This window comes from Vombatus ursinus, unplaced genomic scaffold (assembly GCF_900497805.2).
Source record: "Vombatus ursinus unplaced genomic scaffold, bare-nosed wombat genome assembly UNPS02015255.1, whole genome shotgun sequence".
NCBI classification, from domain to species: Eukaryota; Metazoa; Chordata; class Mammalia; order Diprotodontia; family Vombatidae; genus Vombatus; species Vombatus ursinus.
The window spans coordinates 3,832,645-3,860,299 of record NW_020955033.1 but is presented as its reverse complement, the minus strand read 5'-3'; the positions used below and the strand labels follow the sequence as shown (position 1 = coordinate 3,860,299).

The following is a 27,655-nucleotide window of genomic DNA, read 5'->3' as shown; positions in this document are numbered from 1 at the left end:
TGTGTGTGTGTGTGTGTGTGTGTGTGTGTGTGTGTGTGTGTGTGTGTATGTGTATGTAAAGAGGAATGGTAGAAGAAGACTCCCAAATTCTCTTGAAATTGCAAGCATACCAATGGAAAATAGGGGCTATCCTCAGTCATTATTCACTTTTATCACATGACCAGCCCATCTTCTTTTTGATTTCTTTGCTACATTTTTATGCTATTTATTTATAACCCTTGTTTGTAACATGTTGCAGCCTACTTATGCCCACCCTGTGCCTCTAGATTGCCCTTTGGTTTATATTAAACTTTAATTCTTTGAAGACCATACTGGTTCACAGCTCATTATCATACAATATTCCTGGAGAACATTGACATTAAAAAGGTGGATATATGGTTCAAGGAGAAGGTGAAGCCATTCAAAGAACATTTCAACCAAAAAGCAATCCAGGATGCTAGTTTTCTCCTATTTAATTCTGGGCCCAGTGAATTATCCATTTGCAGTGTCTGACCCAAATACATGTGTTGGTGAATGAGCCCTACAGGCTGCCCATTTTGTATATAATAGTCTAGACAATGAGCTGTCAGAGGTGTCAAACATATATGGCCATTCCAAACCAGATTAAAATGCAATTAGGAAATACTTAACAAAATAAATAAAAAAAAATAGAATATATAGATAATGTTAACATATGGCTTTCTAAGGCAATATGTGGCCCATAGGGATCCTTATATGTGATTCAGAGGCTCTTGTTTCTATTTGAATTTGACACCACTGCTCTGGGTATTAGGCATTCTTCATCTACTTTTTTTTTCTCTGTAGTTAAGTTGAGCTCTTTTGAGTGAATATGAATTTTAGTTAGGAAACTCTAATTTTCTAAAGTTTGAATGTTATTACAATTAAAAGAAAAAAGGAAAAACAACTACTGCCTTATATGCCTAGTTTTTATATTTTTATTATTTTCTTATGAAATTTTCTTTTTTTTATTATTTTCTTATGAAAATAATTTATAGACACATTGGGGAAACTAATGATGAGGTAATTAGAAGGGACGAATGAAGCTTTTGCAAGCAATAGCTCACAAAAAACATTCTGCAATACACAAATAATTTACCATAATACAATTGCCTGAAAGGTGTAGAGAATACAGTACCACACTATGCCTATCATTTGCTGATTATTAGAAAACATTTGATTTGATAAAGCAAGATATTACCCTAAAGGCTCTCCTCCAGCAAGGAATACCACCCCCATATATTTGTCAAAAATGTATTAAGATTCTTTAAAAGTTACAATCACAAAGACAGAATTGTATGAGAGCCCTCTGATCATTTATACGAAGCAAGGTATAAGACAAGGAAATACAGACTCCTACTAACCAGAGGTGTTTACCATTTTTGTGGAGGACATCCAGAACATATTCCGAGATACAAAAGAATTCCCTATAGATTGTGAGGTTGTCCAGATACTCCTGTCTGTAAATGACATAGTGTGAATTATAAGTCCTATATCATGTAAGAGCATTCTCTCTCAGATCTATAAAATATTTGAGTATGATCTGTGCATATATCAAGGGTAACTTGGATTTTAAAAAGAGGCAAGTTCACAAAGACTCTTTTCTACAGCAGAAGACATCTTCAAAGTCACTCAATTTTCTGAAGGGCATTCAAAATAGCATATTTATTTTGTTTCTTTTACTTGCTGAATCCACAAAATAGGGAAGCATCAAAAATGGAGGTATATGCTTAACAAAGATGTCCACCACGGAGAATGTACATGACCAAGTTTAAAGGGAAAAGATGATGGACATGGGATGACACTGGATGTGAGAGGCAATATGAAGGGATAGCTGACTTTCAAGACAAGGCCAGGGTTTAAGTCTAGCCTCTGACACATAATATCTGTGTGGCCCTGGGCAAATCACTTAACCTGACAGTTCAACTGTCAAAGACTAGAAATTGCCGCAAAGATGCTGATCTGCATTGATAGGTGGAGTTTACTCACCTCTTAATGAATTCACAAACCCAGCCCTTATCCCCTGTTGTATCTCTCTGAATCAAGACCTAGGATAATATTAGGTCTTATCAATGAGATTGATAGTCACTCATTAGAGACCTAGCTTTCTATCAAAATAAGAAAAAGTCAAGTGGATAAAGAACATATGTTGTCCAGATCATGACATGCAGTTGAATGGGAAAGATGCTACATCTGACTCTCTAGACTTTTTGTTTTCTTTTTAGGCAAATGGGGTTAAGTGACTTGCCCAGGGTCACACAGTTAGTAAGTGTCAAGTGTTTGGTCTGAGGCCAGATTTGAACTCAGGTCCTCCTGACTTCAGGGCCGGTGCTCCATTCACTGCACCACCTAACTGCCCCCCTCTCTGGACTTTTAAACCCTGTATCTCTTCCTCTCCAACTGACTCCCCCCACACCTCATTTTAAAACTCTCCTTTATGTGTTGTTTTCTTCCATTAGAATATAAGTTCCTTGAGACTAGGGACTGTTTTATTGTATTCTTCCCCAGTACTTAACATAATACCTAGTACGTGGCTTAATAAATGAAATACTCCTACCTATCTACAGATTATAATGAGCTGTGTCAGAATGGAAAAAGAAGAGAAAATCAAGCAGTCCCATATTAGGAAATTGCTCAGTGCTTTCATTGCTTTGAAGCTGTCTGTTGCCATGCTAAGCCATTTTTAAGGCTAGTATTTTTGTAATGATTTGATATGGCTACAAATCATGGAACACTATGACCTGAGAATTATCAATAATATAAGTGATTGAAAAGACTATGAAAAGAAACACAGTGGATCATAACAGTATATTACCAATAATGACTTGCACTTAAGAAATGATGTGAAAGACATCATCAAGGACATGTATGATCAGAGGGAAGAATAATAGCCAGTCTGTGTACTATACTGGAGTCCTTGAAATATGAAAAGAAATAAAAGAGGCTGCTAGTATGTTAGACAGATATTTTATGGAGAATTTATGCACAAAATGAAAAGGTGTGGATGAGTTATAATCCTCCCTGCTCTCCTGTCTCCCAACCCCAGTCTTTAAGACAGGGAATTTTCCTTTTTTGTGTCACGGACTCCTGAGTGAGGATACTCTCTCAAAATGATGTTTGTAAATGCACAAAATAAAATATATAAGATTTTAGAAAACCTCAATTATTTTGAAATACAATTATAAAAATACAATCAATTTTTTAAAAGTTCATGGAGCCCAGATTCTGCTCTGATGGTATTCTCCCTTTATGCAACATATGTATGTATTTATGTATGTAGACATGTATGTATGTGTATATAGTATACATTATATGTATGTATTTTGTTGTTCCATCACATTCAACTCTTCATGACCACATTTGGGATTTTCTTTGGCAGAGATACTGGAGTGGCATGCCATTTCCTTCTCTAGCTCATTTTACAGATGAGTACCTGAGGCAAACAGGGTTAAGTGACTTGCCCAGGGTTATGCATCTAATAAGTGTCTGAGGTCAGATGTGAACTTTAACTCAGGTCTTCCTGACTGTAGTCCCAGCGCTCTATCCATTGTACCACCTAGCTACCTATACCTGTATCTATCTATCTATCTATCTACACATATATACATATATATGTTTATAATATAGTAATTTGCATATTGTATCCCCCCAAGAAATATGAGTTCCTTGAAAGCAGGGACTATGTTATATCTGGTACATATTAAGTACTTTTCGAATGACTGATTGCACTGGTAGGGAGAGTACCCACATCTAAGAGATGTTGGTTCCACTGTACTATCCATGGATATCAATGTATCAATAGCTATACATATGTTTGTATATATACATGTATATGTATATATATAAATAGACAAAAAACAAAACAAAAATTAGTTAAATTCATGCTCTGTATGTAAGTATAAGAAATATTTTTAGGGAATAAGAGCTAATAACCCCTTAAGATTTCTGTTTCTTTTGTATTGCTCAAATGAGCATTAAACCATGCTTTTATTGACACCGACTAAACCATCCTCCCATGCAAACAGGTATTTGCTCAATCCTGACATCATAGATAGAAGATCACTTAACATATTTTATATGAATTATCTACTCCTGATCTTGGACTGAATGGATTCACATCTATGCTGGTTAGCTGCTTCAATCTTAAATTAATAGATGCTATAAAAAGTACTACTTTGGAGGAATGTAAAATTCTGGTGGGGGATGAGGGTATTCTCTCTTTTTACTCAGGTATATACATGCACAGACACACAAAAGAGTGTGGGTTTTGGGGTTTTGAGTGTGGTTTTTTTTTCCTTGACATTCCTGCCCATCTCAGTTCTCTAAGCCCAAAATAAGTCTAATTACTCTGGCTATGCTACCTTAAGCAGTTACCATTGTGTATACATTGGCAACCACCAGAGAGAAGGCAAAATACTAGGGAGAAATTAAAATGCCTCTTCACAGTTTGCCCTGATTCTTCTACTTCCTTTGAAGTCACACAAAAGTCACAGTATGCAAGACTGAATCAAAAGCTCCTGAGGCATAAATGTTTTTATCCGTAACTCTTTCTCTGTGACAGTGGAAAGAACGGCGATGCAACACTATCCCAACCCACAAACCTTATCATCAGGGACTTGTCTTTCTCCTTTGGGCACACTCATGCTGCCTCTCAGGTACACAGTACTTTTTATTGCCAAGATCCTCACTCTCCCTTTAAAATTTACCTGTCCTAGGTGACATCCCCTTTTTTTTCTCATTATCTTCTGAGGTGACAGCTAATCTTGTAGATGGATTTATGATCATTGGAAAAAGCTAAAGAAGATTCCCCAGATTGCAATCTTTGTCCACAAGTAACAGGTCTCCATAAAAGGACTCCATAAAACTTTCTGGAGATAATTTTATCTCCTATAATTTTAGGTTTATTAGGAAGGAAGAGTGGTGGACACAGTGGCAGGATGATGTGGGAAGAATTTGAGTAGGCTGACCCTTGCGCTTGAACCCTACACATTCCACCATAACACCATAAATTTATGCTTATATAACTCTTAGAGACTCAAGAGTTATTTACCCCCTCTGACAAGAGTTTTAACTAATTTAGGCACAGAGTTTCTCTGATATTAATATGGAAAGAGCAAAAGACTCACAGTGAAAAAATGTCTGCGAAAACAGATAGCTTGACATTGTGCCCTTAAGCAAGCAGATTTTTATTACAGAACAGGTATCTACATTTTCCCTATCCATATAGATGAAATTCCCTTTTCATTGCTTCTTTTTTCAATTTGAGAGAAGAATGCATGAATCAGAAGCCACCAAAAACTGAGAAGATAAGCACAAAAATAGAAAAGTGTAGAATTATAGTTTTTTAATTAGAACATTTCCAGGCATTTAAAAGACAGACAAAATTGTAAGTTCTGTGCAGTTTTTTCAGTTTATTCCAAGAAATGTACTTTTTCCACATGAGCTATAGAAAACTGCATCCCAAGCTACAGCCCTTCAGAAATTTGTCAACCTCTATCAGTCAGTGCAAAAATGAAAAATTCCCTGAGCTTCATACACCTAGCAATCTGACCTAAATATAACAAATATATTCTAGATTACACACTATTCAATGATATAATTACCTTAAAGGCACCAAATTTTTCCAACCTTCCTCATTTTTTCTCTCCCCTCATCCCATAACCATTTAAATAATCTATATTGAAGCTTAGTATTTATTAGGTTTAGTATTATTAAATGATAATAAATAGTCTATGATTATACCCAAGTGATATATGCTTTTTCTTCTGGCTTTGCATTATAGTTACAGTAAATTCCTGGTTATGCAAAAGAAACATTAGTTGGCCCCACTGTATTCTCCATAAAAACAGTGGCAACTACTGGAGAAAACAAACCTGTTTTCTGAGAGCTATGATGGTTTCTTGAACTTCTGCAGCAAAATGGTTGAAATCCTGAGGAAAACTGGAACTGGACAAATGTGTCATATTTTCTGTATTTCTATCCATCGATAATTTTTCATTATGCCTATAATGTAAGAAGCAAAATAAGATTCAGGGAAGGGGGAAGAATCTATCAAATAAAATCAACAAGATGTGAGTGCCTACTATGTACAAGTCACTGAGATAGGTGCTGTGAAGGATACAAAGGAGAAAAAAAAGTCAGAATTAAGGATTTAAAATTAAAATGAGAATAAAAAAGAATAACTCATAATGTCGTTCTACTGATATTTCCTTTCAAATATATTGAAATTACTTTTGTTTCCCTTGACAACTATGAGGAATGTCATGTTGTATTGCAAGTACATTTGGTATATTATTTAGATCTCAGAGTTATGTCTTTTCCTAATGACATTTTTTTTCACTTTACACAGTGACAAAGCTGTGGCAAATTAAATATCACACACTATGCAGCACCCAGGTGGTAAAGTTGTTGCTGCATTACATATTCATGGAAATAGCAATACTAAGACAATGATAAGTCTGGCTGTCAAAAATCAAGCCTTCTTAAAAAGCCAATTGCAAAATAACCCAACCCTGCTGAACATGAAAGAATAGAAGCCCTGTCATCTTTTGATGCTTTTGAAAAGTTTGAGGAAAGTTCCCAACAGATAGAAGCAAATGACCAGATGATTATATAGAGTTTGGGAACTTGGAACAAACGTAGAATCCATTTTGGAATAGAATGTTCTGAAGAGAATAATTTCACAAAACAGAAAAGAAATCAAAACCTCATCCCAGGTTACTAGGACTACCAGATGTTCCCTGAACTCAAAATGCCATTTTGAAGCTCCAAGCATGTGTTCAAGCCATCCACTATTTTTTAAATGCATGCTCTTCTCATCACTGCCTTTCAGAATCCTTATCTTCAAGGCTCAAGTCAGCTGCTACATCCCTGATAAATATTTCCCTGATCACCCACCCTTCAACTGAAAGTGTTCCTTATATTATCCCAGGGCACTTTGTATTTCTATTTCCCCTGCTTCATAGTCTACATCTTAGGTCAATATCTGCATAAATGTAGGATTCTCACCTGGTAAGATATTTTCCTTAAGGCAGGGAGCATTGAATTGTCTATCTCTGCATCCCTAATAAGAGGTAGCATGTAAGTGGAGAGCAAGCCTTTGAATCAATAGGTCTACATTCAAATCCCACTTGTGATATGCGCTGGCTGTGTGATATTAGTCCAGGCGCTTATCCTCTCAGTGCCCTAGCCAACTCTTTGAAAAAATAAGCTTCAGAGTAGCTGGCTGCACTGGTAGAAGGAGTTCAATCACCAGGAATTCTCTACACTATTGAAATCACAGCTCTGGGAAAAAATTAAATGTGTACCTAGTGCTTAGGAGAGTCTTGAACTTAGCAGATATTTAATAAATATTTGCTGATTTTGTTTTGCATTCCTTGTTTTTGATGGGGACCAATGACTTCACAAGGGTAATGTCTTTAATTATGTTTGAGTTGTATTTAAGTGAGGCAGAGTTGTGCAAATTATACCCAATTGATATATGCTTTTTCTTCTGGCTTTGCATTATAGTTACAGTAAATTCCTGGTTATGCAAAAGAAACGTTAGTTGGCCCCACTGTATTCTCCATAAAAACAATCTCTCTTCCACAGTCACTGCAGTCCAATGGCAGGACAAAAGTCAGGATGACTGGTGATGGCCTGGGATGCAGTGAATGATCTTGATGCCAATTACACAACACTTTTCACACAAACAATTATAAAAATATCAATTGCTCATGGGTAGGCTGAGCCAATAGAATAAAAATGACAATTCTACCTAAATTAATTTACTTATTCAGTGCTATACCAATAAAACTACCGAAAAAAACTATTTTAAAGAGAGAGAAAAAATAATAAAATTTATCTGGAAGAACAAAAGGTCAAGAATATCAAGGGAATTAATGAAAAAAAAAATGCAAAGGAAGGTAGCCTAGCAGCAATCATCAAAACTTTTTGGTACTGAAAAAGAAATAGAGTGGTGGATCAGTGAAATAGTTTAGGTATAAAGACTAGTAAATGACAATAGTAATCTACTGTTTGATAAACAAACACTTTTCACAAAGACCTCAGCTTCTGGGATAAGAACTCACTATCTGACAAAAACTGCTGGGAAAACTGGAAAACAGTATGGCAGGAATTAAGTATAGACCAGAATCTTACACTATACCAAGATAAGATCAAAATGGACAAATGATTTAGACATAAAGGATGTTACCATAAGCAAATTAGGAGAGCAATGAATAGTTTACCTGTCATATCTGTGGACAAGGGAAGAATTTTTGATCAAACAAGAGTTAGAGAGGATAAAGGGAAGTAAAATAGATAATTTTGATTATATTAAATTAAAAAGATTTTGCACAAACAAAACCAATGCAACCAAGATTAGAAGGAAAGCAGAAAGCTGGGAAATAATTTTTATAACAAGTGTCTCCAATAAAGGCCTCATTTCTCAAATATAGAGAACTGTGTCAAATTTATAAAATATAAGTCATTTCCCAATTGATAAATGGTCAAAGGATATGAAGAGGCAGTTTTCACATGAAGAAATTAAAGCTATCTACAGTCATATGAAAAATGCTTTAAATCATTACTGATTACAGAAATGCAAACTAAAACAACCCTGAGGTACCACCCCCCACCTATCAGATTGGCTAATATAACAGAAATGGAAAACGATAAATGTTGGAGAAGATGTGGGGAAAATGGGACACTAATGCACTGCTGGTAGAGTTGTGAACTGATCCAACCATTCTAGAGAGCAATCTGGAAGATGCTGAAAGAACAGTAAAATTGTGCATACCCTTTGAAGGGGCCATCTCCAGTCATCCTGATCTATTTCTTGCCACTGAACCTGGGTCCAGATGGCTCCAGAGGAGAGAGAGAGGCTGGTGACCTTGCACAGCCCTCCCTCACTTAAATCCAATTCACTTGCAAGTCATGGTATCATCATCCTGATGTCATAGTCCTCTTTGAGAACAAAGAACAAACAACAATCACCACCACTACTAGGTCTGTATCCCAAAGAGATCATAAAAAAGGGGAAAGGACCTACATGTACAAAAACATCTATAGCACCTCTTTTGTGGTGGCAAGAAATTAGAAATTGAGGGGATGCCCATCAATTAGGCAATGGCTGAACAAGTTATTGTATATGAATGGAATGGAATACTCTTGTGCTGTAAGAAATGACAGGCAGGCAGATTTCAGAAAAAAAAACTGGAAAGACTTACATGAACTGATGCAAAATGAAGTGAGCAGAACTAGGAAAACATTGTACATGGTAATAACAACATTTTTAATAATCAGCTATGAATGATTTAGCTAGTCTCATCAATACAATTATCCAAGACAATTCCAAAGGACCCATGATGGAAAATGCTATCCACATCCAGAAAAAGAACTGATGGAGTCTGAATAAAGATAGAAGCATATTATTTTCACTTTTTTTCTTTTTTTTCCTTTCGGTTTGTTTCTTCTTTCACAGCATGACTAATATGGAAATATGTTTAACATAATTGCACGTATATAACCTATTTCAGATTGCTTGTCATTTTAGGTAGGGGAGAGGGAAGAAGAAAATTTGGAACAAAAAATTTTTAAATGAAAGTTAAAAATGTCATTACACGTAATTAGAAAAAAATAAAATGCTATTTAAGACAAGGAGTGGAAGACAGAGAAAATGACAATTCTACCCAAATTAATTTACTTATTCAGTGCCAAACTAATCAAACCACCAAAAACTATTTTAAAGAGATAGAAAAAATAATAAAATTTATCTGGAAGAACAAAAGGTCTAGAATATCAAGAGAATTAATGAAAAAAAAAAGTAAAGGAAGGTGGCCTAGCAGCAATCATCAAAACTTTTTGGTACTGAGTAAAAAAATAGAGTGGTGGATCAGTGAAATAGATTGGGTACCCAAGACCAGTAAGTGATGATAGTGATCTAATGTTTGATAAACCCAAAGACCTCAGTTTTTTGAAGGAGTGGAAGACAGAGAAAATACATTTGCATTAATTTTTTTTAACAGAGAGGTGGGAGGTACTACAGATATAAAATATTGCACGTGTTTTCAGATGATTTCACTTAACTTTTAGTTCTACTTCTCTGTTTCACTTTGTTCCAAGACACATCTTACAAAGTGGAAGTAATCTATAAAAGGACATAACATATAAACAGACCACAACAATATGACTTAGCGTGATCCGAGAGAGAGAGAGAGAGAGAGAGAGAGAGAGAGAGAGAGAGAGAGAGAAACAAAAAGTTTATATGGCCAGAACCATCATCACTCCGCAACTTAGTTGGGTTGGTCTTCAGACAACAGACACACAGTCCATCTCCATGTCTGCACATAAAGTCTTTTAAGCTTTGTTGGACCTGCTAGGGCTTATGCTCTGAAGGAGCAACTTTAGAAATCCAGGGTCATGTCAGGATGAGGCATGAGAGGCTCCTTTTCTTTTCTGATGAAGAGCTTTCAGGTCCCATGATGCAGACAGTCTTGTTTTACAAGGTCTGGCTAAAACAGATCTTACTTTATTTTTGGGGGGAGGTGCAAAATGGAATACAGGAAATTTATCTTAGAGTGTATTTAAGTTCTAATTTCCTACATCTGTCTGCCTCTTTCTGTGTGTCTATTACTAAGATAACTGGTGAATCAAAACTATGTGAAACTAACCAAAATCTGTCTACATATTCATTTTCTCTTCATCCCATGAGTAGGAAATTTAGAAATAAACATGCTATCCTAGAAAGCATATTATTTGTTCCATAAAACAATAGAAAATTCTTGGAATGAAAGAAATACCAAAATGAAAATTCTTAAGTGTTACCTTTAATTGATTAGTCATCTGCAGCAGCATTATTTTATACACAGTTGTGGAAAGGTCAAGTTTAGCAAAGATAAAAGAATAAAGCAAAAGCAATCATGAGTTGATTAACTTCACAGAAAAGATCTGAGGCTTCTAATTCACCGGGTACTTCTAGTCTTGGTGACTTAACTTCACCTTTAGACTTTAGTATCTGTATAAATAGTAGAGTCCACAAAATATCTTTATCCCTTTCAAAGATGCCTTGTTTAATTAGATGCTCAAGCTCTCTTTTCCAAGCAAAAAGAAAATATTTAGCCTTTCAGTGTTTTGGTGGGAACACTAGGGCTACAAACAATGACACCAACTCCCATTTTTAAGGCCTCAGTTATCTGTTCACTACTCCAAGTAATCAAGTTGTTCTAATGCCATGAATGCCTTTGATACTTTATGTCAAAATAAGGAGCAGTTTCTTCTTAAGAAGCTTTTGTGCTGCCTCAACAAAGATGAGTAGAAAGTTCTCTGTGGATTCATACTGAACATTTATAGCATAGCTTCCTGCAATAACAACTTGGTAAATATTGTAATTGTAAACACTGCATGGCCTCAATAGCTTTAATAAAAAGTTCTGAGAAACTTATAGGAAAAAAAGTTGTTGAAGAAATCTTTAATGACTACTAATATACCACAACCAGGAGTGACTTCCACCTTCGTAAATATCACAATATCTTGAAACATCTTATACAATCCTAGGAGTTTTCTGTTCTGTAAAAAACAAAAATCTTCTAATATCAATTAATGTGAACTCCCCTGATAAGTTCTGGGCACAATTTTGAGGAAATCTGTATATGAACCCTCTCTCTCTCTCTCTCTCCCTCTCTCTCTCTCTCTCTCTCCCTTTGTCTATTTGTGTCTTTCTCTTTGTCTTGGTCTCTCTCTGTCTTTCTCTTTCTCTCTGTCTGACTCTTTCATGCTATTTTGAATTTAAACTCTACAGCCTTAAATTTGCAAGCATAGCACTGGTATCTGCCTCCTCAATCTGGGCAGGGGTCATTTGCTATTTAATTGCTCATCAAACTTCAAATCAAACCAAACTGGGGAGAATAGTTAACAGACTATATGACAGTTAGAATCTAGCAAGACCTCAACAGACCTCAGTATTAGACTGAATCTAATAAGATGAAATTCAATAGGAACTCAATGTAAAAGTCTTACACCTAGATTTTTAAAAATCAGCTTTACAAGAAAAAGATGGGGTAGCATAATTAAGAGAGCAACTTGTCTGAAAAACATCCAGGAGTTCTAGTGAACTCAAGTTTAATATAAATCAACAGCATGATATGATAGCCAAAAACACTAATATAATCATGGGATACATTGAAAGGGGATTTGCTTCTAGAAAAGGGAGGTAATAGTGACTGTACTCTATCCTTATCTGGTCACATCTGTACTATCTTCAGTTCTTGGCAAAGCAGAATAAGAAGGTCATTAATAAGCTGGATGTTCAAAAAAGAATAACCAGGATGGAGAAATAACTTGATTACACATCATATGAGGAACTATTGAAGAACCTGGGGATGAATAGCCCAGAAAATAAAAGACTCAGAAAGGAAATGATGGCTGTCTTCCATTATTTGAAGGCCTGTCATATGGAGAAGAAAACTTATTTATTCTGTTTGACCAGAGTGCAGAACCAGAGCAATGAGTAGAGCCTGCAATTCGGCAAATTTAGACTTGATATCAGAGGGGGGAAAACTTTCTTAATAGTTTCTTAGTAAAACCTACTTGAGATGATTACAAATTATCTCAAATTGGAGTTCATTCCAGAAGAGGCTGTATGACCATTTGTCAGGTACATTCTAGTGGGGATTCCCTTTTATGTATATGTTGGATTACACAGCCATCAAGGTACCTTCCAACTGTAAAATTCTGTGATTCTATTAATCTGGATTGATTTTTCTGAATTGATTGGAAAATGCTCTAGAATATATATTGACCTTTTTGGAAAATATCTCACTATCTGTATGTTATAGACAGCAGTGCCATTAGAGGTTATTCCTTTAATTCCTGTGACAAAGTATAACAGTCTTACTGGCTAGAGTTTTGGCTTGGGCCATTAGTTTCATATTTTCAGAGCTGGAAGAGCCTTTGGTTCATGTAATCTAATTCCATAATTTTACCCTTGAGGAAATTCAGTTCAGAGAGGCTGTGACAAGCAGTAAGTGGCAGATCCTGGACTGGAACCCAAGTCTTCTGAATCCAATTCTCTTCTCACTAAAAATATCATCATGTGATTCTTGTAGCACGTCTTCTAAGAAATCCCCAAACTGTAGAACTGCAATATTATGGCATAGGTCTGAATAATAATCAGCATTGTCTTGACCTAGGTGTGAATTTCAGTCTTTCAACAATGACTGATAATATTGATGAAAAGTATGCTTTCCATAACCCACTTGTTCATCAAATAAAAGTCTTGGATAAGTTCATCAGTTATAAATAAGGTATTTTAAGTGGAAATTGTATGATGCTGTGTTTTTTAATCCCACAGATTATGATGGTCATTGTGCCATTCTGTTCAGGTTATTTTATTGGACTTAACTTTAGATTGAAATGCCATCACTTTGTACCCACATCTCAAGGAAGTAGTTGATTGACATCAATTTCTTTAATATACAGAGCAACCATTGAAGCACAAGGTTGGCTCAGTTTCCCCAGCAGAGGCAGAATTCAATTGCCTTCCTGGAGTCCTTGAAAGTACAGTTATATTTTCTGCAGTTTTCTAAGTTTAACAGGAACCCAGCCCCACTGCCAGAATATATACTGTCTCTAGTATCAATAAACAGGCCAGTTATAAGAAAGTTATTACTTTAAAATGTCAGTGACAAAAAGCCCATTTTAGAAAGCACCAGAGCACACAATTATAGGAAGTCAAGAGGACCAAAACACAAATGAAATCAAATTGAATACAAATACTACACTACACCCGTTCCTGACATACATATGCAATAGACAGAGGAAAGAATTTTCTAACAAAGCCATAATGAGTCAGAATAACTGTCAATACTTAGCAAAAACATCCCTCAAACCTACAGTTCCTAAGAGAAGGCAAGGAAATGTGCATCTAGAGATTAAGGAAAGTAGGAATAAATATCATGTTAGCCAGTGGGATGCAACATGGTATCAAAGGAATCATGAAATAAAACACGCTTTACAGAATAAAGTCAGCAATAATCCTACTATACTTTGCCCAAGACAGACTATATCTGGAATATTAAGTTCAGTTCTTGGTGAAAAAAATTTATGATGGTCATTTATAAGTAGAAGTTCTCAGTCAGTCAATATGCATTTAGCAAGCACCTACTATTTGCCAGCCATGATGTTAAGCATTGGGGATACAAAGAAAGACAAAAGACAGTCCCTGAACTCACAATATAATAAGGGGGATAACGTGCAAATTACTACGTACTAACAAGTCAAATACAGGATAAATCAGAAACAAGCAATAGAGGGAAGGCAGTAGAATTAAGAGAGACAGGCAAAGGCTTCCTGTAGAAAATAGAATTTTAGCTGGAACTTGAAGGAAGCCATAGAAGCCAGGTGGCAGAGATAAAGAGGCACATTGAAAGCATGAGAGACAGCTAGAGAAAGTGCTTGTAGTCAAAACATGGAGTGTCTTATTAGAGGAACAGCAAGGAAGCCAGCGTCACTCAATCACAGCCTGTGGGAGGAGGGAGTGGAGCAAAATATGTTGTATTGTGTAAGAAGACTGGAAAGGTGGCTGAGAGGGGGTAGAATATCAAGGACTTTGAACACCAGAAAGAAGACTTTATATTTGATCCTGGAGGTTATAGGAACTACTGGAGCTCATTGAGTAGGAGGGTGACACAGTCTGACATGTAATTGAGGAAAATCACTTTGGCAGCTGAGTAAAGGACAGACTGAAGTGGGATAGCAGAAGTGACAAGGAGACCAGCCAGCAAGTTATTTCAATAGTCCAGGCATGAGGAGATGGGAGTCTGCACTAGGGGGGGGTGATAGTATCAGAGAGGAGAAGGAGGCGTATTCAAGAGATGTTAGAAAAATGAAATTGACATGCCCTAGCAATAGATAGGCTGGGGCAGGGGGTGGTGAGAGATAGGGAAGAATCAAGGATGATACCTAGGTTGGGGTCCTGGAGGACTGGGAGAATAGTGGGGCCTTTGACATTAATTGGAAAGTTTAGAAGTTAGGAGGGTTTGGAGGAAAAATGAGATCAGTTTTAGACATGTTGGGTTTAAGATATCTACATGACATTCAGTTCAAGATGTCTAATAGGCAGCTGGAGATGCAAGAGTAGAGGTCAAGAGAGAGACTTCAGTTGTAAAAGTAGATGTGAGAAACATAAGCATAGAGATAATAATTGAATCCATGGATCTGATGATGTTACCAAGTAAAATAGTTTAGAAGGAGAAAAGAAGAAGGCTTAGTGTAGGGCTTTGTGGGACACTCAAAATTAGTGGTCATGACTGGTAAGAAGATCCGGCAAAGGAGATTGGGGAGTGGTCAAATAGGTAGGAGGAGAACTAGGGGAAGGTCATGTCATGAAAACCCAGAGAAAGAGAGTATTGAGGAGAAGAGAGGGATTGACAGTGTCAAAGGCTGTAGAGAAGTCAAGAACAATGGAAGCTGAGAAAAATCTAGCGATTAAGAGATCACTGGTAACTTGGGAAAGAGCATTTTTGGTTCAATAATGTGGTCAGAAGTGAGATTTTGAGAGTAAGGAGGAAAATGAGAGGATAGGATGTGGAGGTACCTATTGTAGGTGACTTTCTCAAAGAGGTGAGCCACAAAAGACTGAAGATATATGGAATAATAGTTAGCAGGGATGGAATTATCAAGTGAGTTTTTTGAGGATGGAGAAGACATGGATGTGATTGTATATAATAAGGAAGCAGCCAGTAGATAAGAAGAGATTTAACATGGTAAGAGGGTGGGGAATGCTAGAATAAGCAATCTGATGGAGGATATGGGATAGAATCAGATCACTTTTATAAGTAGAAGGGTTTGCCTTGACAAGAAAAAGGGCCACCACTTCCATGTGAGGCAGGGATGGAGGAGGAGATAGTGGCAGAAGGTATCTGAGTAATATGAGATGAGGAAGAAGGGAGAAGAAGCTCTTGGCACATGGCTTAATTTTTTTCTGTAAAATATGAAAGAAGGTTCTCAGCTGGAAGGATGGGGAGAAGTGGAGACATGGGGGCTATGAGGAGAGAGGAAAATGTTTAAAAGAGTTGCTGTGGTGAAAGGGATAATAAGGTATAAGGAAGTGAGGGATTAGGAAGGTGTAAAAGGATTACCTAGCAGCAGTGAGGGCACAGTTGAGGGTACAAAACAAATTTGTAGTGGAACATGTCAGAAGAGTTGAATGATTTTCTCCACCTTTATTCAGCAGCATATGTGAATGAGCGAAGGTAGCAGATGGTGGGAGTGGTCTAAGGCTAAGGCTTGGCAGGGCACAATAGGTGATTTGATAAGAGGGCAAGGGTTTCAAGAGAAGAGGAATGTGTAGAATTGAACTTGTCCTCCAAAGGGTCAAGGTGAATAAAAGAAGGGACTGTAGTAGTCTAAGGGTGATGGTCTAGTAAAGAACTGAGGAGTCAAGTGATTGAAGGTCATGGTATAAATGAAAATCAGGTTTTGATATTGGGAGACAAGAGAGAAATTAATGTTTTCTCCTTCACTTAAGTTCTTCAAGGAGGAGCTGGATAACCATGTTTCAGGGATGTAATAGAGGTATTTCCTTTTCAAATAAAAGCTTTTCTGTATAAAATAGTAAATAAGCATAAAATAGACTGGCATATGCCATAAAGACTGGATATATCTTAAAATGCAATTTATTTTACAATTATTTGATATGTAGTTCTCAAAGTGAAAGCAAATCTATAGAAATTAGGTCCTTATATATACCTATTTTTCACATCAACTGAGTCTTCATTTTTCTCTTCTGGATAGCTATATTGAAGAGAGCGTTTTCTTCTAAATTCGTGTGTGAATGCTTTGAACTGTCCTCTTGTTCCACAGTCTGTGAAAAGAAGAGCCTATATTAATATCATGGAAGAACTAATAATTATTACACTGATCAAATCCTTAGATGCTATTTCTTTGAGTGAAATAGAGATCTTCTAAGAATACAGAAAGGGGAAATTTATACAATCCTTGTTCCCTAATGTCAATACCCAACACTGCACAGGATACCTTTTCCGTTCACAGATTCAAGATGTCAAATATTTGCCCTGTACTGTGCCAACTCAAGCCTGATCCCTGACAGCTTTATATCAAATTCAAAGCAAAAGTATCTTCATTTTCAGCCATTCCTCAAGAGAGATTTTTCACTTCCTAACACCCATTGATGAATTTATTTTATTTTTCCTTGGGTTGAAAATTTTCTGTATATGTAGTCCTTTAATTTTTAAGATTATGAGATCAGATCTTAACTGTTCCAATGAGAAAAAGTTTGTTATTAGAAGAAACCTTTGTCTAAAAAATCCATTTTCCTACTCTAAGCAACACAACAAGAATTTAACAACTGAATGTTAAGTTCTGATCTAATTTTTTTTTCTTTAGAGATGGCAGGTGAACTGTAAATAATCAACTTTTGCCTCTGGGAGGATAATTCAATACTTTGGAAACTTACATGGAAAGTAGCTCCAGAGAAATAGTTTAACTCAATTTAAACTCAATTGTATCAATATTATTTTGATGTATTGACTGTATCACATTTTGAGCACAGGCCATGTTTCATACTTTCTTTTTTCATAATTTTTTTTCAGGGTTATTTAGAGTCTTTTCTATTGGTGTCAAATATTTATCTTCACCTTGATTTCCACAAGGTTTCTGGGAAAGGCATTCTGTAATAGCAGTACAAAAGAAAGGGGAAGAGCTCTTGTAACTAAATTCAAAGGTGGAGAAAATCATGCAACTGTTCTGACATGGTCCACTACAAATTTATGTTTTGTACCCTCAACTGGGCTCTCTCTGCTGCTAGGTAATTGTCATGTTAAGGTTTTCTTCAGGCTGCTACAATCTGAGTTTTTCAGAAATACTTTGAAGGGAATTTCTAAGTCAGATGTGGAACAGCAGCAACATCATGAAATATTATGGTAATAAGATTAGTCACTTATGGAAGAAATTAAACTTTCATTAGCCTACAAACAGAAGCACGATTTACTTGAACAAAAGTCATGAGTAAACATAAATATATTTACATGTGATATAAAATACACTGTATTTAAAATGACTTGAAGGTTTAAAAAGAGAAGTTAATGTGAAATATACAGCTGGAAATTACAAAAACAGATGGTTGCATAAATCCCAGAAGAAAATATACATCTGTTTGTGGTTTGTGAAACTCTTTTTATTTGAAAGAGGATTTATATGATTCAGTGGCATGGGGGCTTAGCATGGGGCTTGTTTTATTTTATCACATGAGCTACATTATATATGAGGAGTCATCCTTCAGTTCTGATAAAAATGAATTGGTACATGATTTGCCAAGCAGATGTACCAATTGTGAGGTTTTGACAGAACCAAATGGAGAAGTGATAAGGAATAATGGCCACACTTAAGAAGAGTGTTGAATTAAATCTGTTTGTATTGCCTAGAAGGGTATGCAAAGACTCTGTTGATTAGATGATGGGGAAAATGATTTTGGAATTGAGAAATAACCTGTAGAGATTGTTGCTTCTGTAGCTTTTCCTTCTAGGGTGGTAATTCTGGGATAAAAGGATATTCAACTAGAAGAGTGGGTTGGTTTATTATCAAGAAAGAGGTGATCATGAGGAAAATGTATGAAATAAAAATGGGGAAGAAAGAAGTTATTGGTTATAAAGCCAGTTGTACAGAGAGAGAGGAGAGAGGGAAGCAAAAGGTTTATAAAATATACACATTATGGCCAAAATAAAATAACATTTTAGAATCTGAATCATTTATACTAATTTTTTTAAAAATGTGAAGTAATTTAATGAGAAATGAAAAACAAACAAACAAACAAAAATTACAAACCAGCAAATCCCAGTGAAGAGATAAAGGCTCAAGTTTATTGAAGAAATTCAATAATATCCTCTGATCTTAGCTTCTTTGGCACTGACAAATTTTGGTTCTGCTGTTCCTTTTTCTAATTTCTCAGCATTTCATTTGATAGTCTCCTCCATCCCATAATTTCTTTCCACAAATCACAGAAATACATTTATTGAACATTTCCTTGCTGAAAGAAACCTTTGAACCCTCAATGGTCCATGCTACAGCCTCTACACTTTTTTATTCTGCTCAATACACCTTGTTTTCATGGAGAGCCCAGTTTTTCCTAGTAGTACTTTAATGGACCTGTATTTTTTTTTACCTGTGTGGCTGTTTCCTCCAATGATTGACATTTAAATCCCTCTTTGCCTTCTCAACCACTGTATTTCTTGTCCACATGCTCCCACATAAATCCTCCACAATATATAAATGGTATTCCTCAGCAAGATACATCTTTATAGTCACCCCAGCTGATTGTCATGGAAAATATAGTATCCTGTTACGTTGTTTGTTAACTGTTAAAAAGCTCTACTTGACCCAGTAGAGCAAGAAGTCATCTTAAAGATTCTCCTCTAAGAAAATATCATCCATAACTATGTTAAGTTCATGTAAATTTCCTCCAAAACATTAAATAACTGAGATAACTTTGCTTAATGACCTTCCAACATCAAGCTGGATCCAGAATATATAGATATATGTTTGTTAAAGGTGGTTGACACTGTCATGGAAGAAATCTAGTGCAAAGCTCAAGTCAAAGGAAGATTCCCACTAGATGATGAGGACTTTCCTCTTGATATTACATAAGCATACATCTGTTTTCCCTTTATTTCAATATGCAGATGATTCACTTTTTATAGTTATCCAATACATTTAGGCAGCTAATTGTTGTGATGGATACAGCACAGGACCTGGAGTACATAACATCTGTGTTCAAATCCAGTCTTAGAAACTTACTAGCTGTGTGACCATGGGCAAATCACTTAACCTCTGTCTGCCTCAGTTTCCTCATCTGAAAAATTAGGATTAAAAACAAAGCATGTACCTCCCAGGTAATTGTGAGGTTGAAATGAGATAATGTTTGTAAAGCACTTTGCAAACCTCAAAACATTGTATAAATGCTATTTATTATGATTACTATTATTATCTATTTAACACTTTTTCTACCACTTCTCTGATTCAATTCTTCATTGCTAATATATCACAACCTACTTTGATAAAGTAAGAAAACACATCAATAGATTTTAATGTATTCTTGAAAATATTTTTTCTATTGATAATGTCCATAATTTTAAAAAATGTTAAACATTTCCTGATATTACACTTGCCTCAATCATCCATAGAGAGAGTCTGGCTAGGATTTATCATGTTTTCCAGGCAATGGTACAGACTTAGGTAATGAGAATATCAGTAAAAATGTATTTTATGAGGCTATACTTTTTCCCACTTTGGAGATGTATATACTCACATATGTGTATACAAATAACATTGTATGAAAAAATGCACATATATGTATAATTAAAAGAAGTATATTACATATAATGCAAAATATATAATGAGAAATTGATTATACATATAATAAAATTATGCTATATTAATGAAAATATATATTGTATTATAATTATATATATATATATTTCTCATTGTCATTTCCCCATCATACTTTCCTGTTTGTGGAAGAAATTTGGAGAGCCTGGAATTTTCTGACCTACTTTACCCTCTTCCCAGAATCCCACTTGCCATAAACATTTACAGAAATACTTTAAAACACAGGTTCATAACCTTGGGTACATGAATTTTTTTAAAATATATTTTTGTAACTTCCTTTTAACATAATTGATGCCCTTTGTAATCGTATCTATTTTATGCATATAAAATCAATATTACAAGAAAGTCTTCCTCGGAATTGCCAGACTGACAAAAAGGTCCATGACACATACCAAAAAAAAAAAAAGAAAGAAAGAAAGAACCACTATACTTTGCAGTGTCCATTATTTCAATGAAGGAGATCTATTGAGACATATTATATTGCCACTGTAAATACAATGAAGGCAACAGTTAAATCCAAAACAACATTATCTAAGTAAATTAATTTTTACTACTTTCTATTCAAGTAATTACTGACCTTCACAGCAATCTTGCCACACTCTCAAATCAATCTTTGGTATCTCATTGCAGTTCATGTATCCCTGAGGGTATTCTGCCTTTAAGAAGACATCAGCCTGGACCTGCTGAATATTGTCAGCATTTTCACAGAGTACATGTGCCAGTGAAGCCTGTTTCAGCTGAGTGACTTGTGCTGGAGTGAATACTCCAGGGTTTTCATACCAGAACCTAGTTGGCAAGCAAGAAAAACATAGTATCATGGATCACCTGCCTGAGAATTAAACTGCATGTCAAACAGTGATAATGAGGCAAAGATAAGAGCAGAATGAACGCACCACGTGGAAGGGATCACATTTGTACTCCAATTAAATGTACTTTAATTGTCTTCAGTGTTCTATATTAAGTTCTTAAATCACATATCCTTGAACTATTACTTTCTATCAAAAACTTTTAAAAATAACTTAGCAAATGAAGTTCCTTTAACAAAATATATTTTTTAATCCAAAGAAAATCAGTAATTTGAAGGTCAGGTATATTTCTTAGAGAGCATTTTGCTAACTTTTCATAGCTTTAAAGATATAATTAAAAGGGAAAAGTCCACATTCCTCTACTGGAACATGAATATTTATACTCAGTGAATAATTTAAATAAATGGACACACTATTAAAGAACAAGTCATGACAAAGTGTTTATTTATTGGAAAAAATGATTCCATTATTGCCACAAACTGAAGTTGTACTGGAAACTTTTAGTCACTCTAGTATTAATGTGAGGCCATCAGAAGACTAATTTTTTTAAAATCTTAAGAGAACAATGACAAAAGCACTCCAATATGTTTTGTGACTTATTTTGCTTGAAGGATTCTTTATCAGTTTCAGGAGCAGCCAACAACACCTGAAGATCAGGACAGGTCTACAAATCAGACTGCTGGTCAACAATAAAACATAGAGAGTAAAAGCTTTTGATCATCTGAATCTAATGGAGTAAATGATGTATAAAAAAATAGACAATGGAACACTTAAAGAAATGAGGAACTCCATAGGTCAAAGGATACAGATGTTCTAGAGGCAGGCTATCATGTGAAAAACTAGTAAGACAGTCATATGCCAGTATGGTAGACAGTAGACGGACCACCCAACCTACAGGGTGGAGCCCATGGGACCACAGATGGTTGATCTGGAAACCCAAAAATTAGGAGAATGGAACTATTATCCTTCTGTTTGAATAGGGATGAAAAGATCTGGGTGATCACTGATTCTGGTACTTGGTGGAGCTGTGTGTTTATTATGATAAACCACTGTAGATCCAAATGTGGGTATCAGTGTGTTTATCTTCCTTGAACCCTTTTCAATATGTAGTAAAAAAAAAAAGAATATAATCTCTTTCCATTCTTTTCATTAAACTCCCAGATGGAAGATATAGAAAAGAATTCCTAAAGCAAAGAAATTTCCTTAGGAGAAATCTTCTTCCCATCATGGAATAAATTCCTTGAAAAGAATATGAATTAACATTATTAATGGTCAGAGAAGCTGTATCCAACTTCAACTGATATATAGTAGAATTTTAGAATACAGAATTTTAAGGGATGGAAATTATATATATCTAATTTTATAAGCTTCCTTTCAGATTGTATTAGATAGATTTTATATGTAGGTTATTTTTGATTAGTAAAGCAAAAGGATATGCAGACACATTTATTCACCTGTCTCCATCTCTTAGTCGTTGAAACTGGGTGATAAAAAGGCACATCAGGGTTGGTCCTACTCTTGTGCCAGGGATTAGGTCTTCTACCATTAAAGCAGGCCAAAGGTCAATATTGAGTGGAGTACCATAGAGTCTAGAAAATATCAACAACAAAGGTTTAAGTATAAACATTTAAAATGTTATCAAAATTGTGCCCTATATCAATACATAGATATGATCTCTTGACATTGGTAAATCAAGGAGATACTATACCTAGCATTTAATAATAGTATTTATAGAGTGCAAAGTTCTTTATATATGTGTATGTATGTACATGCACACACACACACATATATACACACACACATATACGTATATAATCTCATTTGATCCTCACAACAATCCTGTGGGGTTGGTCCTATTATACCTATTTTTTACAGATAAGGAAATTGAAGCTATGAGAAATTAAATAAATTGCACAAGGTCATGGCTGATAATTGTCTTGTTTCAGACAGAATTTGAATTCAGATCTTTCAGAATCCAAATCCTACCTTCTATAGATTCATTGCACCACCTAAAGATTACCAAAAAGGGAAATAATATTATACTTACAGTTAATATTTTACAGGTCTTATTGTATGTTACAGAGTCCCAGAGATTCTCAGGGAGAACATGGCATCTTATTTCCACACAAATTTCTACCTTAAATCTCAAATTCATACAGTTTTTACTTTCCAACCAAGGAGTAAGTTTAGATTATTTATTCAAATTTCTTCTCTAGCTAGTTTCCCTGATTGAATGTCCCAGTACCATAATACCCACTATTAAATAAAAGCGTGTTCTGGTAAAAACATTAATTAATGCCTTGGAGTGAGTGAGTGTGACAACTGCTTTCTATTTAATGTATAATAAATAACTGACTTGGTAACAAAGAAGAAAATTTAGCAACTACCTACGTTAGCAGTTTATGTTATGCTGATATCTATGAAATGCTAAGAGATTCAATAGGTTTTATCAATCTTCTAAGAAGTATTTTGGAGCATATGGACAAATATAACACAGAATGAGAAAACGTGAATGAGGAACTGATATAATCACATATCCAGTGAAGTATTCTTAATCTCATCCCCCAGATTTTATTGCTTTCTCACTCATAAAAGTACTTTGTATTTTCTTATGTGTATATTTCACAGTAGGGTAGGGATGGTTTTGTCTTTGTCTTTTTATTCTTCCAAACCTATAGAGAGGTCTTTATTTTTTTTTATTTTTTATGGTAGTGAGGCAGGTTTTTAATTGCATTGGATTGGAGATCTTGTTTTTGGTAACATGCTATTGTGGAGTCACATAAATTAAGAATTGGAAGGGAGCTCCAGAACCATCTAGTCTCATCCATATACCAAAAGAATTGCTATTCTAACCCACCTGAAATGCAATTGTCCAGACTATAGTGAGCTTGCTGAGGAGGAAGGAGTCACCATTTCTAAAGATTGGCCCTTCCACATCAGGACAGCTCCAATTATTGGGGAGTTTTTCCTGGCTTAGAGCCAAAATTTACTTCTTTTCAACATCAAAATATTGCTCCTGGGGGCAAAATTGAACCCATTTAATTGCTTCTCCACATAACAGCCCTTCAGTTCCTTGAAGATGGTTATCGTGTTCTGCTGAGTCTTCTTTAATTAAGGCTAAACATGTTTAACTCCTTCAATCAATATCATGGACTCTAGACCCTTACATCCTGATTGCCTTCCTATGGACCCTTTCCAGCTTATCAATGTCCTGTCCTTCCTAAACCATGGTGCCCAGAACCAATTACAAAACTGAAGGGCAGAATACAATGGGATTATTCCCTCCCTATTCTATGAAGCAATACTTCTCTTAATTCTTACGAAGAACACATTACAGTTGTCCCTTCCACATTGTAGGAGTTAGGGGCACAGCATCCCCATGATCTGGACAATCCACATAACATTTTTGGCCCTCCATTCATACAGAGAAGTCTTAATTATTATGGTATTAAAAGATAAAATATGTTGATATTATACAATACTACCTATATATTTTATGCATTTCTAAGTCTCTAATTTTTTTCTGTGTGGTCTGCTGGCCTTCATGTGTTGTCTGTGGCTTCCACAAAAATCCCCCAAAATTCCTATTTAAAGCCTTATGCTGACCTGGGATATATTGAAACTGAGATGGGTAAAGTCACAATGTGGAAGGGATTTTTTTTAGCTGCCTTATCACACTGTTCATTCATGCTGAACTTGTAGTTGTCCATTAACCCTGACCATGAGATGTTTGTACAGATTCCAGGCAATCTCTCTATACCTTCCTTTTCCTCATCTTATTTTTTTATATTTGTGAAGTTGATATTTTTGTACTCAAGTTCAAGATTATAGCTTTATCTCTATTTATCTTCCTATAGATATAGACATATGAATTCCTTTTTAAATTAAGCCCAGTGCTAGCCTATCAAAATCATTTTATTCTTGGGTTCAAAGATCCCTGAATTGGTAACGACACCCATGAAGTTAAAAGATGCTTGCTACTTGGAAGGAAAGCTATGGAAAATCTTAACAGAATACTAAAAAGCAGAGACATCACCTTGCTGGCAAAGGTACCTTTAGTCAAAGCTATGGTTTTTCCAGTAGCAATGAATGGCAGTGAAATTTAAACTATAAGGAAGCCTAAGTGCCATAGAGTCAATGCTTTTGAATTGCAGTGCTGGAAAAGACTTTTGAGAGTCTCTTGGACAGCAAAGAGGTCAAATCAATCAATACTTAAAGAAATTAAGTCAGGCTATTCACTGGAAGACCAAATTACTGAAGCTGAAACCACATAATAAGAAGATAGGACTCATTAGAAAAGATCCTGATGTTGGGAAAGATTGAAGGCAAAAAGAAAAGAGAACAGCAGAAGATGAGATGGATAGATAGTATCCTGGAAACAATGAATATGAATTTGGATAGACTTCAAGAGATAGTGGAGAATAGAAGGGCCTGATGTACTATGGTCCATGGGGTCATGAAGAATTGAACGTGACTGAATGGCTGCACAACAATAAAATTAAATCCCAAGTATTTTACCAGGGATTGAAAGACAAATGGAATGCTTCCCTCAAGGAACTTCCTTACATTATACTGGGTCAGGATAAGAGGGCATTAATTATACAGATAAATACATTATACAAATAATTATTACAAATAAAATATAACTTGAGGAGAGAAACAGTTCTGACAATTAGATGTATATATGCACTTAACTTTGCCCTGAATGACATGTCCAGAGCATCTGATTTAACAGAGCACAAAAATAACCTTCATTAAAAACTACCTGGGTTTAAAAAAAAATTCCTTTGTGCATCATCATTTTACCCTAGCTGCTAACCTCACCTTCCATCTTGAAGGAAGGCCAAAAAATATACATGAATAAATAAGACCAAACAAGGTCTTGCATGTTACAGATTGGTATTTTTGTTGCAATTTTGATGTACAAGTGGCTGGAAGAAATGATTCATGGACCTTGAAATGAGCTATTTCATGCTGCAAAGACTACAATGTCATTCATTCCTAATTCCATAATGACAGTCTGACTTAAATTCTACTTTACCAGGAAAGATCATAATAAGAGCTTTCATTCAGTTGGATCCCATCAAGACACATGAAGTCAAGAGATTGTGCTTGAAATGTTTTCAGGGACACACAATCGAGTCCAATGCACAGAGTGAAAGACAGATAATTCAATGATTTTATGATTTTGATGAAATAAATAAAATCCTTTCCCACAAACAATAAGGAAGGTTACACTGTGATAAAGTATTTACTCTGAAATGCTTTCTTAGGCACTTTTGAATTTTCAGATAGATCATAATTATTTAGTGTTTTTTTTTAAACAAAACTGTATATGGAAAAATGTCCTTGAAAAATATGAAAAACTCTCTGTGTTATTGTATAAAATAATGTGATTTTTTTTCTCAACATGAAATGACTTCCTTTTGGTAAAGGAAGATGGTGTGGACATCAGAGAATTTTAAAACATGAAAACATCATTGGAATGACCTGCGTACTAGAAATAAACCATACATCCTCATGATTTATGTAAATGTATGAAAAATGCTATTTTTTTGCCTCAGGAGGAAATATTCAGAATAGCTTCTACTACAGGCAGAGAGAATTTCATTATTCTATTTTTTTCTTGAAAGGTTTTAAAGTCACTAAATTTTCCTTATTAAATCACAGTTAAACTTTTATGCAGTGTTAATACCTGTAAAGTTCAATCTTTTAAAAGCATTAGTTCTACAACTTGCTTAAACTGTACAGAAAATTAAATAAATGGGAAAGATGAGTCCAATTATAGTTTTATCTTTTACTATATAATATTATTACATTTTCCTACATATTGCGAATGGAGGAACCTTTCTACTTCCTCTTTTAGTTGACTGATTCACAGAACAGAAAAGAAAAAGTTCTAAGGCATGGGGAACCTGTGACCTCGAGGCTACATGTGGCCTTCTAAGTCCTCATGTGCAGCCTTTTGACTGAATCTGAGTTTTACAGAACAAATCCTTTTATTAAGGGGATTTGTTCTGTAAAGTTTGGATTCAGTCAAAGGGCCACACTTGTGCACTTAGAGGACCACATGTGGCCTTGAGGCTGAAAGTTCCCCACCCCTGCATCTAAGTAAGAAATAATGTAATTCAATTTTCTTTTCTGAAGAGAGAGAAAAAAAAAGAAAATGTTTTACTCCTATGCTAAAACTAGGGGGAGGGAGGCAGGAGACTATTTAACCAATATTATGATTTCAAAATAGAGTTACATTTACAGGTCCTCCCATTAGAATGTAAGTCCCTTGTGAGTAGGAATTTGTTTATTCTTTAGCATGTATCCCCAACACCCAGTAGAGCATATGGCACATAGTAGCCATTTAATAAATGGATTGACTGCTTCTCTCGTTACATACAATAAAGGAAAAATGAAAAGAGGAGAGAAAGGGTAAAGAAAAAAAGACAAAGGGAAAGATTCAGAGAAAAGGGGGAAAT

At 35.3% G+C, this 27,655-nt stretch overlaps 1 protein-coding gene across 1 annotated transcript in view; it reads right to left on the bottom strand.

Annotated features, from left to right (window-relative positions):
• Positions 1 to 27,655, bottom strand: part of LOC114031871 (peroxidasin-like protein) — a 475,034-nt gene that overhangs the window by 13,482 nt on the left and 433,897 nt on the right. The window contains exons 18-21 of the mRNA XM_027847056.1: positions 22,640 to 22,774; positions 20,957 to 21,165; positions 16,726 to 16,840; positions 5,871 to 6,000 (exon numbers count right to left, since the gene is read on the bottom strand). Of these exons, the coding sequence (XP_027702857.1) occupies positions 5,871 to 6,000; positions 16,726 to 16,840; positions 20,957 to 21,165; positions 22,640 to 22,774 (589 nt within the window). The remainder of the gene's footprint in view (positions 1 to 5,870; positions 6,001 to 16,725; positions 16,841 to 20,956; positions 21,166 to 22,639; positions 22,775 to 27,655) is intronic.